General features: G+C 46.9%; 1 protein-coding gene across 1 annotated transcript; it reads right to left on the reverse strand.

Moving 5' to 3' along the window:
* Positions 1-12,033: 12,033 nt before the first annotated feature.
* LOC103654897 (early nodulin-like protein 1) lies at positions 12,034-13,199 on the reverse strand. The gene is made up of 2 exons (XM_008681712.4): positions 12,779-13,199; positions 12,034-12,651 (listed from the first exon to the last, which is right to left on the reverse strand). The coding sequence occupies exons 1-2, from the start codon at positions 12,954-12,956 to the stop codon at positions 12,185-12,187; spliced, it is 645 nt and encodes a 214-aa protein (XP_008679934.1). The 5' UTR covers positions 12,957-13,199; the 3' UTR covers positions 12,034-12,184.
* Positions 13,200-14,874: the final 1,675 nt, after the last annotated feature.

Here is a 14,874-nt window from a genome sequence, read left to right on the forward strand (position 1 = left end):
GAACATGATGAGATTATCTATGATACGCTGTTTTCCCTTCTCTTATTATGATGTGGTACTTGTGGTCATCAAGGGGGCTCGAGCGGTTTCTCGAGTGCCTCTCCGTAAGGACCTGTTCTATGGATGACCGCCCGGGAAAACAGTGCAACCATGAGGGTAGAATGGGGTGCCCTTAGTTGAATAATTAGAGGATCCGGGGTGTAGTTCACTTAGCCGTCGTGCCGTCAATGGGGCTCGGTGTATGCGGCTCGCTCTGCCAAGTTTGGGTTCGCCCCTTGGGGAGGAGTGCGGTGCATTTAGGAAACCTAACGGGTGGCTACAGCCCCGGGGAATCTTTGTAAAGGCTACGTAGTGATGCCCTGCTGGGTCACCTTGGTAGTGATCAATGGAGAGTCATGATCTCCGGGCAGAATGGGAATCACGGCTTGTGGGTAAAGTGCACAACCTCTGCAGAGTGTTTGAAAACTGATATATCAGCCGTGCTCACGGTTATGAGCGGCCAAGGGAGCTCCAATGATTAGTGGTACTTGATCAGAGATACTTTGGTACAGGTGGTTATGAGATCGATGATTCTGGTTATGACTATGATGCTGGTAAGTGGTGCTCTTTCCGTTTGGAAAGGAGTACGTTTGGGTTAATAACTTGGGTTAATGCTAAAACTTGGCTTTCTACTAGTAAGTAATAATCTGACCAACTAAAAGCAACTGCTTGACTTATCCCCACATAAAGCTAGTCCACTACAGCCAAACAGGATACTTGCTGAGTATGTTGATGTGTACTCACCCTTGCTCTACACACCAAACCCCCCCATCCCCAGGTTGTCAGCATTGCAACCACTGCTCAGTCGAAGATGAAGCTGTGGAAGGAGACTTCCAGGAGTTCCAAGATTACGACGAGTTCTAGGTGTGGGTTAGCGGCAACCCCCAGTCGGCTGCCTGTGAAGGCCGCGGTTATCTACGTTTCTTTTCCGCACTTTGATTTATTGTAAGAACTATATGGACGTCTCAGACGTATGATGTAATCGACTATTTCCCTTCTTAATACTATTTTGAGCACTGTGTGATGATGTCCATGTTATGTAACTGCTGTGTACGTGAATAACTGATCCTGGCACGTACATGGTTCGCATTCGGTTTGCCTTCTAAAACCGGGTGTGACAGCACGCGAACAGGAGACACAACTTTTTTTTCCTAGACACAAGCACCGTACCATGGTAAGTGCCTAAGAGCATCTCCAACAATGCCTCAAACTAGTGCCTCAAATTGAAATATGGGGCTCTACACAGGAAAAACTACTCCAACAGTGCCCTATTTCATAAATTTTTATCAAAAAACTATAGGGCACCCTCTCAAGTGACTCAAATATACTACACTGTAGTGGGCTGCCCTATAATCTAGATTTGAGGCTTTACTGTTGGAGCGGAGTGTTTTGTTGATGCCCTAAATTCTATAAAATATACTTATTTTCAAATTATAGGGCATTTTTATAGGTCACGTTGTTGGAGATGCTCTAAGTGGTGACCATCAATGAGAGATTCTCGACAGGAAAAAGTCTACTTACGTCATCAATTAGGGATGATGGTCTATTTCACGTCCTCATTTATAATTTCAGTTATTTTACCAAAAGTTTGAAAACCATCTAAATTATCCTCTAAGACGACTTTTAAGGTGGTCTACTACAATAGACATGTTCTTTGCCGAATGATTCAAGCTTTGCTACTAGAGACATGTTCTTTGCTGGATTACAAGACCCTCTTAACTCTAAAATATTATATTATAGCCTGTAAAACATTTAATAATGTTCAAATGTACTTCTAAATAGTATGTTGAACCGGTAGGACACTATATCCCACCACACAAGCATAAGGCCCCGTTTGGTTTAGAGTCACTAAACTTTAATCATTTTTAGACCCTAAAAAACATGTGACCTCCAACTAAAGTTTAGTCCTCCAGTCACCAAAAATGGATATTTGCATTCCTTATCCTCTCTCTCTTTAATGCATGGTGGCATGGCGTGAGCACTTGGGACTGCATTAATTAAGGTTGCTACGGTCAATATGCACAATAATTAATGCTCTTTAATCAGGTTTAGTCATTGAAACCAAACAATATATTTTAGTAACTAAACTAAAGTTTAGTCAGATAACTAAAGGAACCAAACGAGACCTAAGCACATGTGTGTTGAACCACAAATTGAGCCGGCGGACGGTCCGGCCCTGAGGCCGGACGGTCCGCGGTCCGGACAGTCCGCGCCTGTGGGCCGGACGGTCCGCGCATGCGCAGAGCAGTTTAGGGTTCCGAGTTTTGTGCTATGTTTGTTGGCTAAATTTGCGGGATTAGCTCGGAATCCAGTCGTGTAAAGGGTCCAGCCCCCCTCCTCTATAAAAAGAGAGGTCTACGGCCGATTTGTAATCAACAATCGAATCAATACAACTTCTATTCGCATTTATTTCCAGTACAATTAGGAGTAGTTCTAGTCTAGTTCTAGTTTAGCCTCTCGATCCCCAAATTCTCCGCCTCTCCTCGACTCTACGTCGATTAGAGGAGTCTAGGTCGGCCGGCCCGAGCCTAGACAACCCCTAGGATCTCTCCTCCCCGACGGGGTCCCTCCCGGGAGCGAGATCCAGGCGCCGCCGACGATCTTCCGCCGCCCCTGCACACGCGCGGACCGTCCGGCCCCAGGGCGCGGATCGTCCGGACGTCAGGCAGGAAAACCTAGCCCCTGCGCCAGGTCGCGGACCGTCCGGCCCCAGGCCGCGGACCGTCCGCGCCTGACCAGAGAGCACCGCCGCCGGTTCTTCTTGAGTATTTGGCGCTCCGAAAAGGCGTCAACATACTTTTTGGCGACTCCGCTGGGGACAACATATCTAAGCTTATCAAATCGGCCCTCAATGGCCGGTTCAAGGGATAGCTCCGATATTTCTCCAAGCAACATCATAGAGCCGACTTGGGAAACCTTGCCGGTTGACGAGCAGCTCCAGTTTGAGGAGCACAAGGAGCGGATGATCCAGGAGGCGAAAGCAAAGTTCTTGGCCAACTTCAAAGTGGACAGGAACAACAAGGTCGTCTGACATCGGGCGACGGATCCGGCTTCGCTCCAACCCACGCCAGATATCCCCAATGTAAGTAATACCAACGATCTGCAATCTCTTAGAAATTATGTAGAAGATCAGCGTGAACAAATGCAGAACATCATAGGGGGTATGCAAAGCGATCTTAAGAGACTAGTACGTGCATTTGATAAATCTAGTACCGTAAATTTTCCTTCGCACGAGGTTGAGTTAGGAGATAACGCGTGTAACACATCGGCTACAGGTTGTCACGACCAGTCACAACCCCTTTATGGGATGCCGATGGACACATACCCTAATCAACCGCAAATCGGCAGCAAACCAGCCGATCTGCACATGCCCGGACCGTCCGCACGTGAGCGCGGACCATCCGGGCCAGCAACAGTCGGGCCTATTTTTAATGAGTTACCTAGATATGCGCCCGAGCCACCACATATGACACAGAACCCAAACTACCCAGTCGGACGGACCGCATACAATGACGGACGGTCCGCATATAACCACGGACGGTCCGGGTACATATCCGGACAACCCGCGCATGAGTCTTTTGAGGAGGATTATTACCTGAATCCTCGCCCGTCCCAGCAACACTTCCCATCGCACTATACAATGCATCAACCCATTAATTCAAGATCCAGAGCCCAGGAAAGCTTTCCGGCCCCACCCAGGAGGCCGGAAAGAAACGATCAAACCTATGACCCATATAGGGCAAATGAAAATGCACCACGTAACTCAAACCAATGGGGGGAAAGACAGCATGCTAATATCCAGCCAACCCCACCTATGTTTGACCAGAGAGCCGGTGGTCTCGCACCGGCTGCCATTGATATAGTAAGGGAAGAAATAGCCGGGGCGTTCCGAGATAAGCTCGGAGTAAGCATGGTCCCTGGGGGGCAATCATATCGGAAACCTTATGACAGCCGATTTGATCACCACCCATACCCACAGGAAACCAGGATACCCGAATTCGCAAAGTTTTCGGGTGATCAAGGAAAAAACACACGCGAACATATAGGCCAGTTCTTAGCACAATTGGAAGAATTGGCCGACACAGAGGCATTTCGCGTACGTTTATTTTCATTATCGCTAACAGGAACCGCGTTCGCATGGTATGCCACTTTACCTCCTAATTCCATTTCATCATGGGGGGATTTAGAACAAAAATTTCATGATCATTTTTTCTCCGGTGACTATGAGTTGGATTTGGTAGATTTAGTGTCGTTGCGACAAACAAAAGATGAATCGGTTAATGATTACATCCGGAGATTCCGAGATACAAGAAACCGATGCTTTCAAATTCATTTAGCAGAGAAACAGCTAGTAGGATTAGCCTTTAATGGTCTGCGATATTATTTAAAAGAAAGATTAGAAGGCATCCAATTCTTTACACTAGCACAATTACACCAGAGAGCTTTGGCTTGTGAAAGCCGAAGCAAAGAAACTGCTAAAACAATTCGTCACAACGTACATGTAGTAGAATGCGACCAAAGTAGCTCAGAAGACGAATCAGCAGAGGTGTATGCTGCTGAAATGGTTTGGCCAAAGCAGGCCAAATCTTCGGCTTGTGCCTCCTTACAGCCGGTTCAAAAGAAACGGCAAGAGGAGGTTAAGTTTACATTTAATGTTGGTAAGTGTGATAGAATATTTGATGAATTACTTAAAAATGGCAACATTAAAATAAATCACACTGTTCCATCCGCCGACGAGCTAAAACGTCGTGCATATTGCAAGTGGCATAACTCATTTTCTCATGCCACTAATGATTGTAATGTATTCCGTCGACAGATTCAATCGGCCATTAACGAAGGACGATTGAAATTTCAGGAAATGCAGGTGGATACAGAGCCCTTTCCGATGAACATGATTGACTTCGAGGGCAAGAAAGTCCTAGTTCGGCCAAACACAGCCGATAAAGACAAAGGCAAAGAGATAATCATCGGCAATGCTAAAGAGGCCGATGGGGATCGTAAAGTTTCTTGCAGAAAAGTGGTGGCCGAGAAGACTCCCGATGGAGGGGAGACCCTAAAGGTGACCATCACAGCCTCCAGTACTGGGGGGCAAGCGCAGACAGGGAGACAGATGCAGGAGCCCGTACTGCGTATCCCGGACGGTCCGACACGTAGGCGCGGACGGTCCGGGACCCCACCGGACGGTCCGGAGAGCTCCGGCGGACGGTCCGGCCGTACTCAGGATTCACAACGTCCACGTACTTTCAAACCACGACGACCAGAGATAGGTACGTGGAAAACAAATACATTCAAAGCAGCTGGTCAGTTGGTTAAAGCCGGCCCAACTTTTGATCAATTATTGTCTAAATACGTAAAAAAGAAGGCCGGCCCCAGTGACCGGCCAGCAAAGCGACCCCGCTCACCCATTCATGAGCAGCGTCAGGTCAGGCCGATTGGACCACCCCACCAATCGGAAGAAATGAAAGGTCATACTGTACAAGCGAGACCTAACGTACCTGCATGGACACCTCCACCTCCATATCCACCTATGCCATATCCATACACATATTTACCTCCGCCATATGACCCAAATCAAATGTGGAGCATGCCACCATATCCATTTGGGATGCCACAGTACCCCGCCTGGGGGGCACCCCAAACATCTGTTTTTGACAGGTTGACGCCACCAGTACAAGACCGATTGAGCACTGCTCAATCCGGTCACCAGGCACAAACCCAACAGGATTGCCGGACTACTCGGCCTTCCAGGCCGACCAATCCGGCAGGGGGGCATATGCCTGCAGCAACTCAAAAAACAACAAAAAAGGACATCATCAAAATAGGCACTGCAGATGTTGTCATACAAGAAGATAATAAAGGGCCGATGATTTTCGGCGAATCGGCCAACACAACCGAAAAGGATACGGCTACCATCAAAACAGCCGATCCAAAATACTCCAAGCCTCGATGGTGTCCAGCGGGATTGACACGATCCCAAAAGAGAAAATTACAGCGCCTAAGAGCAAAGGAGAGCCAGAAAAAGGAGGCGGAAAAGACATTTAATGACACACATCCACTATACCCGCCACCGCAAAAGAAATGGAGACCAAAGGCCGTCGAGAAAAAACAAACGGCCACGGAAATAGAAAGTCAACCCGCACCAGGCGCGGACCGTCCGGCCTCTGCGCGCGGACCGTCCGTCCCTCACCAGGAAGCGTCTGGACAATCTGCACCAGGCGCGGACCGTCCGGCCCCTGCGCACGGACCGTCCGGCTTTCACCAGGAAGCGTCTGGACAACCTGCACCAGGCGCGGACCGTCCGGCCTCCGTGCGCGGACCGTCCGCCGTTCACCAGGAGGCCTCCAACGACACGACAACATCAATGGAGGAGGACGACCTGCTGGGAGAAGACCTGGTCGACTACGAGGCTTCTCCAGAACGCCCAGGTATGGATGTAAATATTATTACATTTTCTGCCGATTGTACTATTATCGGCGACAATGAACCTTTTGTTGCCCAGTTTGATTTTGGTCCTAAAGAAGCCGCCTTTACTAAACCAAAAGAATCGGTAAATCATTTAAAGCCGCTCTTCGTGCGCGGCCACATTGATGGGATACCGATTGCTAAGATGTTGGTAGATGGAGGGGCGGCTGTAAATCTAATGCCTTATTCATTATACAGAAAATTAGGTAAACAAGATGATGAACTTGTCAAGACCAACATGACCCTCAGCGGTGTTGGAACTGATAGTTCGATCAAAGCCAGGGGAGTCACGTTCGTTGAATTAACCATCGGGACTAAGACCCTTGCTGCTGCATTCTTCGTCGCTGATGTAGAAGGAAATTACAGTTTAATCCTAGGCAGGGATTGGATTCACGCCAATCAATGTATACCTTCTACATTACATCAAATGCTGATACAATGGGTAGGCGATGACATAGAACAAGTACATGCTGATGTATCGGCCTGCATCGCTGTGGCCGATGCCCCTGTACTCTGGACTTATGAGACTGCTACATGTCTCACAGGAGTAGACTTTTCTGATTATCAATTCATAAGTATAGATAAGAAAGGTTTCATTCCTGTAATGCTAGAGCCGATGGAGAATCGGCTAAATCCTAAATAAAGCTAAATGATGAATACACACAAAGTTCATGAGTCTTTGGTCACGGACAGTTCGGCCGCCAAGGCCGGATGGTCTGGTCTTCCACAAAAGGGTTCGGATTTTGAGACCGAACATATATCACAGCAAAAGGACAGTATTACGGACAATCCGGTCCCCGAGACCGGAAATTCCGCCATCACACAAAGATCTTCTAATTCTTTTGTGGGGAACATGATAGAGGAATTTAGAGATCTTGATAAACTAGGACAGGGGTTTACATCGGTCGATCCTTTGGAGGAGATTGACATAGGGGATGGTAAAACTCCAAGGCCGACTTTTGTAAACAAGACCCTGGAGACCGATCCTAGAGATGAGATGATCGGTCTATTGAAGGAATATTCAGATTGCTTTGCTTGGAATTACACTGAGATGCCTGGATTGAGCCGAGAGATCGTAGAGCATCGGCTGCCTATTAAATCTGGTTTCAGACCTTTCAAGCAAAGAGCTAGAACATTTCGTCCAGATCTTCTCCCACGCATCAAGGACGAAATCCACCGGCTGCTAGAAGCTGATTTTATCAGACCTTGCAGATACGCAGAATGGGTCTCCAATATTGTGCCGGTGGAGAAGAAGGAGTCAGGTAAACTTAGAGTATGCATTGATTTTCGCAATTTAAATAGAGCAACTCCTAAAGACGAATATCCCATGCCCATAGCCGATACATTAATCAATAATGCATCAGGAAATAGAATTATTAGCTTCCTTGATGGTAATGCCGGATATAAATCAGATTTTCATGGCCAAAGAAGATGCGTCTAAAACGGCCTTTATATGTCCAGGCTTCATTGGTTTATTTGAGTGGGTTGTCATGACATTTGGTCTGAAAAATGCTGGTGCTACTTATCAGGGAGCTATGAATTTGATCTTCCATGAATTGTTAGGAAACACTGTGGAAGTTTACATTGATGATATTGTAGTCAAATCGGCTGAGTTTAGTTCTCATATAGCTGATTTGCGCAAAGCCTTTGATAAAATGCGTCAGTATGGTTTGAAAATGAACCCACGTAAATGTGCTTTTGGAGTGTCGGCTGGTAAGTTTTTAGGATTTGTCATACATGAACATGGTATAGAGATAGACCCTGACCGAATCAAGTCTATTCGGAATGTAGGACCTCCGACCTGCAAGGTCGAGGTACAGAGGTTTCTCGGCAAGGTGAATTATTTGCGAAGGTTTATTTCTAACCTAGCCGGGAAGATTGACGCGTTCACCCCTATTCTTCGGCTTAAGAATGATGCCGAATTCGCTTGGGGGGCAGAGCAGCAGGAAGCATTTGATCTCATCAAAAAATACTTATCTTCGGCTCCCGTATTAAAAGCACCACGAGCAGGAGTACCATTCCGATTATACATTGCAGCTGAGGATAAGGTCATTGGGGCTGTTCTGACACAAGAAACTGAAGGAAAGGAGCATGTGGTGACATATCTAAGCCGAAGGTTGGTGGATGCTGAGACAAGGTACACTTTTATTGAAAAGTTATGCTTATGCTTGTTTTTTGCATGCACCAAATGTAGATGTTATTTACTGTCTAGTCATTGCACTGTTTCTGGTCAAGCCGATGTGATCAAATACATGTTGCATAACCCAATTATGAGTGGTAGAATTGGTAAGTGGGCTTATGCACTCATAGAATATGACTTGGCCTATGAACCATTGAAATCTATGAAAGGCCAAGTCATAGCGGATTTCATTGTAGAACATCGGGTTAATGATATTCATGAACTAGACATGTCATACCTCACTATTACTCCTTGGACTTTATATTTTGATGGATCGGCTTGCAATGAAGGGCAAGGAATTGGCATTGTGCTTGTTTCACCAAGTAATGTCTCCTTTGACTTCTCTAGCCGATTGAAAACGTATTGCACTAATAATCAAGCTGAATATGAGGCCCTCCTATTCGGTTTAGAACTGTTAAATGGTATGGGAGTAAAACATGTGAAGGTATTTGGTGATTCTCAGCTGGTTGTCCAACAAGTGTTAGAAGAATATCAATGTCTTGATGGTACTCTAAATAGTTATCTTGAGAAATGTTGGAGCATAATCCATTCTTTTGATGAATTCAGTATTCAGCATATCTCTAGAGTTGAGAATCATAGAGCTAACAACTTGGCACAAGATGCATCGGGTTATCGGATAAAGAGAGGGAAATTTCACAAAACTGAAAATCTGATAACCAGTGCAGAGCCAAATTCCCAGGTCGCGGACCGTCCGCGTGTTGACGCCGGACCGTCCGAGGTTACCAGAAGGGTTCTCTTAATCGATTCGGCTGACAATGAAGCCGATACAAGTGATTGGAGGACACCTATACTTAATTATTTGCAAAATCCCAATATCAGGACAGATAAGAACATTCGGCGAACAGCTTTCAAGTATGTGTTGATGAGTGATGAACTTTACCGCCGAACGGTTAATGATATCCTGCTTAAGTGCTTGGGCCCAGATGATGCTATATTAGCCATGGCCGAAGTACATGAAGGAATTTGTGGTACCCATCAATCAGCTCCAAAGATGAAGTGGTTGTTGCGAAGGTCTGGTTTTTATTGGCCTAGTATGACAGCTGATTGTTTCAAGTACTACAAGGGGTGCCAAGTGTGTCAAAAATTTTGCGACCTACAGTTGGTCCCTGCAGCCGAATTACATCCTATCATCAAGCCTTGGCCATTCAGAGGATGGGGATTAGACTTTATTGGAGAAATTCATCCTTCATCATCAAAGGGGCATCGGTTTGTGTTAGTTGCCACTGACTATTTCACCAAATGGACTGAAGCCGTTGCTCTAAAGAACATGACGCACAAGGAGGTAATTGAGTTCATAACTGAGCATATTATTCATAGATTCGGCATTCCCCAGACCTTGACTACAGATCAAGGTACTTCTTTTATGTCAAAGGAGGTACGTGAATTTGCTGAATTATACAGAATTAAGCTGCTTAATTCGTCTCCATATTATGCTCAGGCCAATGGACAGGCCGAGTCTAGTAATAGGACATTGATTAATTTGATAAAAAAGAAGATATCTGATAATCCTAAACATTGGCATAAGATTTTGTCTGAAGCTTTATGGGCTCATAGGATATCTAAACATAGGGCTACTAAAGTGTCTCCTTTTGAGCTTGTCTATGGGCATGAAGCAGTGTTGTCTGTGGAAATAAGTTTGAATGCTGTCAGGTTCGCCAGACAAAATGATCTAACTGCTACTGATTATTATGATTCAATGATTGATAATATTGATGAGGTGACCGACAAGAGGATGATAGCTTTGGGAGCAATAGAAAAGGACAAGATCATGGTAGCCAGAGCCTACAACAAGAAGGTCAAAGCAAAATCATTTCAAGTAGGGGACCTGGTGTGGAAGACCATTTTGCCTCTAAGGAATAAAGACCGGAAGTTCGGGAAATGGTCACCAAGCTGGGAAGGTCCTTATAAAGTAAAACAGGTGATGTCTGGCAACACCTATTTACTACAAACATTACAAGGCAAGGACTTGCCTAAGGCTTTGAATGGGCGTTTCCTCAAACAGTACCATCCTAGTATGTGGCAAGATGCCTAAGAGAACCGATGTAATCACATCGAGTTAGTTGCTTTTGGTTTGCTCAGCTCCACCAAAAGGCAGGGGGGCATATGTTGAACCACAAATTGAGCCGGCGGACGGTCCGGCCCTGAGGCCGGACGGTCCGCGGTCCGGACAGTCCGCGCCTGTGGGCCGGACGGTCCGCGCATGCGCAGAGCAGTTTAGGGTTCCGAGTTTTGTGCTATGTTTGTTGGCTAAATTTGCGGGATTAGCTCGGAATCCAGTCGTGTAAAGGGTCCAACCCCCCTCCTCTATAAAAAGAGAGGTCTACGGCCGATTTGTAATCAACAATCGAATCAATACAACTTCTATTCGCATTTATTTCCAGTACAATTAGGAGTAGTTCTAGTCTAGTTCTAGTTTAGCCTCTCGATCCCCAAATTCTCCGCCTCTCCTCGACTCTACGTCGATTAGAGGAGTCTAGGTCGGCCGGCCCGAGCCTAGACAATCCCTAGGATCTCTCCTCCCCGACGGGGTCCCTCACGGGAGCGAGATCCAGGCGCCGCCGGCGATCTTCCGCCGCCCCTGCACACGCGCGGACCGTCCGGCCCCAGGGCGCGGATCGTCCGGACGTCAGGCAGGAAAACCTAGCCCCTGCGCCAGGTCGCGGACCGTCCGGCCCCAGGCCGCGGACCGTCCGCGCCTGACCAGAGAGCACCGCCGCCGGTTCTTCTTGAGTATTTGGCGCTCCGAAAAGGCGTCAACAATGTGCTTACACACAATCCTATCGACTACCCTTTTATCCCTACTATTTCTAGACTCGTGTTATCCTAACATGACTATCCATGATGTTATTCAAACATTATTAAATGTTTTAAGGGTTACAAAATATCATATTTTACATTATCCGAGTCTCTCCAATTGTCATAATTGTGACTAGTGATCATTAGCGTTTAGTGCCTTTGAAAGTCTAGAGAAAGTGTGATCCAGTGTTTTATTTGTTGCTTGGTTTTCTCTAGCAATAGCAACACTGAATTTGTTCCACATATCATGACAGCAATATTCCTATGGCCTTTGTAATTATTAATTAATGAATAATTATGTAGGCATTGCATTGCATCAATGTGATGAGTTTTTTTTAACAGAGGATGTGACTATAGTTCCATCTGACAACCACCATGGTATAGATGATGTTCTCTCTCGGAAAATCCCTTGCATTTTCATCTCAGCTACGCAATGATCGGTCGTTGCAGTTTGCATTGCCTGTTTGCGGGTTGCAGCAGCCGATTCCGATCAGTCCAGTATCGCTTTATCCAAACAATCTGGCAATCCAATGCAGTTAGCGCCATGATCACATTGCAGTCGAGCATTCAATTAAATTTGTTTTTTCCCGCTGAATCGCAACGAACACGAAAGATACACTCTGTTCACAATCCCACACGGTTTGTTACACTACACGGCGACTGCACTGCATCCAGCAGTTTTCGGTTTCAGAGAGCAAGCATGGCGTGGGCGACGCATCCTGCAACCGAGGCGACGAGGCCTGCCACGGCGAGTCCAGCACCAGCGCCGTTCCTGTCGGTGCCGGCGGCGGGAGGCGCGCCCTTGGCCGTGGAGTTCTTGGCGGCGGGGGCCTTAGGCGAGGACGGCGGCACCGGGGCGCCGCCACCCTTGGAGGGTACCGGCGCGGACGTCGACGGGGAGGAGGAAGAGCCGGAGCCCTGCCGGTCCGGGGCCGGCGCCGGCGCGCCCGCGCCGGCGACCATGACGATGAGCTTCTCGTTGGCGCGGCAGTTGGCCTCGACGCCGCTGATGAAGAAGAAGGCGCCGGCGCGGTCCAGCGCCACGGACGTGCTGCCGTCGTCGAACTGCTTGTCGTAGGAGGAGGTGTTGCAGGCGTTGTAGTCGGCCGGCTCCACCAGCAGCACCGAGTCCTTGTCCTTGGGGTACACGAACACTGCACGAAAAGGGTCAGGAGGAGGACGGAGCTGAGAGTGAGTGAGACCGGCCTGAGGAGAGGACGCGCGCGCAGCATGTAAATGCCCAGACGCGAATGCGGGTGAGTGAGTGAGTGAGTGACCCACAGAGGCTGTCGCCGATCTGGAAGCTGGTCTTCTCCGCCCAGGTGTTGAACGACTCGGCGGTGGCGTCCGGCACGGCCCAGCCATTGTCGCCGCCGACCTTGTACTGCGTGGCGCCGGCTGCCGCCGCCAGGAGCACGAAGCAGGCCAGACCCAGCAGTGCACAAGATGAGCTCGCCATGCCTGCACGAAGGCTGCTGCCACAACGGATATGTGATGTGATGTCTTGGGGCTGGAGCTTAAATATTTGTAGGCAAACGGCGCGTGTAGTCCTCTCTGCGACTGCACTGCACCTGCCTGTGCAGCTGTGCTGCCCCAAGATCGGGGTACCTTGCTTTGGGTGGTCGGTCAGGTGACAGGTCGCCACCTCGAACGATGCTCTGTACCACGTGCTGCAGCTTCAGCTTTCGCTGCGTGCGTGCGTGTGTCATCGTGTGCTAACCCCATGGAGTATTGCCGTTGGCGTTGCCATTGGAATTGATGCTTCCCCAAACGGCCAAACGGACAAAAAGGCGATGGCTTGTTTCGTCTGCGTGTGTATGTGATAGTGTTTAAATTTTTTAAACTATATTTAGAAACAATACTAAAGAAGGTGGTGAAGGAGGGAACTAGAAGACCGCAAAGGAGAACGACGGTGATTCAAGTAAGCCTTATGCAATCTTGCAAATAAGTCTTCTGTACTTGATCTAACAGTAAATGTAACCGTAATTTGTCAGTTTTTTTTATAAAGCTACGTGAGCTAATGGTAGCAGTTTAAATGTTAAATGTGATCTACAATTGGATCATGATATAAAATATTAGAAGGCTCACTTGCACGCTTACACATAAGACTTTTGTAAGAGGACACCAGTCATGAGTTAGTCGTCTCGCCTGGTGAGTAAAGGTCGACCTCGGCTCGTGTGTTGCTTGGAAATAGAGCAACAAGGCGGGGGAGAGAGAGAGGGCGCGCCGACAATGGCAACATGACAATCCTGTTGCGGCAACGGCGCTTCAGTGGCACCTGCCTCCCTTGGTCGTGGCCACGACGCTGCGACGACACAGCTACATCTTGCGGCAGTGACTTCACCAAAGGGCACAATGACAGAGATGACAATCTCATCTACACAACTCCACACATTTTTTACTCTCAAGCTCTAGCAAGTCCCTGTAATAAACCTAAAATAGCAAAAAAAACATGACCCTGCATATTTGAGCTTCTTATAGGTTAAGAAAATCTAAAGAACTCGTTGTTTATGGGCATAAACTAGTTGGAAAAATATTATTTTGCCCTAGATACATCCTTGTGGCCTTAATATCTAGTACTCGATAGTTCTAGAACCCCTAAAATACTTGATAGATGTGAGATATTACTCACCAAAAATGGTGTTAACGTGAGAATCGGTTCGAGAGCATGGGGCGTTAAAAATCTACACTAGAAAATAGACCCAAGAAAGCAACATATACCTCAGTGTCGAAACAAACAAAAGGCCTAGGAATAATAACCCCAAAATTACAAAAAAAAACAAATGACCGCAAGTATTTGAGCTTCTCATGGGTGTAGAAAATCCAAAAACCCGGTGTTTGTGAGCTAAAACTCATTAGAGAAATGTTATCTCACCCAAGATGCATCCTAGTGGGCTTAATAGTTATGTAAGAATTTTTAGACCTCAACAGATCTAAGACCCCCCAAACACCTAAAACAAGTGAGCTTTATTCGTGTTCCCAAACACGAAAATGGTGAAAACTTGCAAATCAATCTGACAGCACATGACATCAAAAAACTACACAACAAAATGGGCGCAAGAAAAACAACATGTGGTTGAATGCTAGAACAAACAAAATCCTATGAACAATAAACCCAAAATAGAAAAAAACAACTCATGACCCATATATTTGAGCTCCTCACATATTCAGAAATCCAAACAACTCATAGTTTGTGAATAGAAACTAGCTAGAAAAATATTATCGTGCCCTAGATACATCATAGTGGCCTTAGTAGTTGCCAGATGTGTATTATCACTTCATGTTATTGATCAGTTTCATGTAGCCAGATGTGTATTACTCATGTAGGTGCTACAATCAATGATGTGCACAACATATGCATATGGCAACTTGAGAGA

Source organism: Zea mays, chromosome 4 (genome assembly GCF_902167145.1).
Source record: "Zea mays cultivar B73 chromosome 4, Zm-B73-REFERENCE-NAM-5.0, whole genome shotgun sequence".
NCBI lineage: Eukaryota > Viridiplantae > Streptophyta > Magnoliopsida > Poales > Poaceae > Zea > Zea mays.

Bases quoted from the DNA above. Each gene is read 5' to 3' on its own strand.
- LOC103654897 (XM_008681712.4), bottom strand. From the start codon at position 12,956: ATGGCGAGCTCATCTTGTGCACTGCTGGGTCTGGCCTGCTTCGTGCTC. The intron at 12,652-12,778 runs GTGGGTCACTCA...CTTTTCGTGCAG, and splicing joins CCAGATCGGCGACAGCCTCT to TGTTCGTGTACCCCAAGGAC.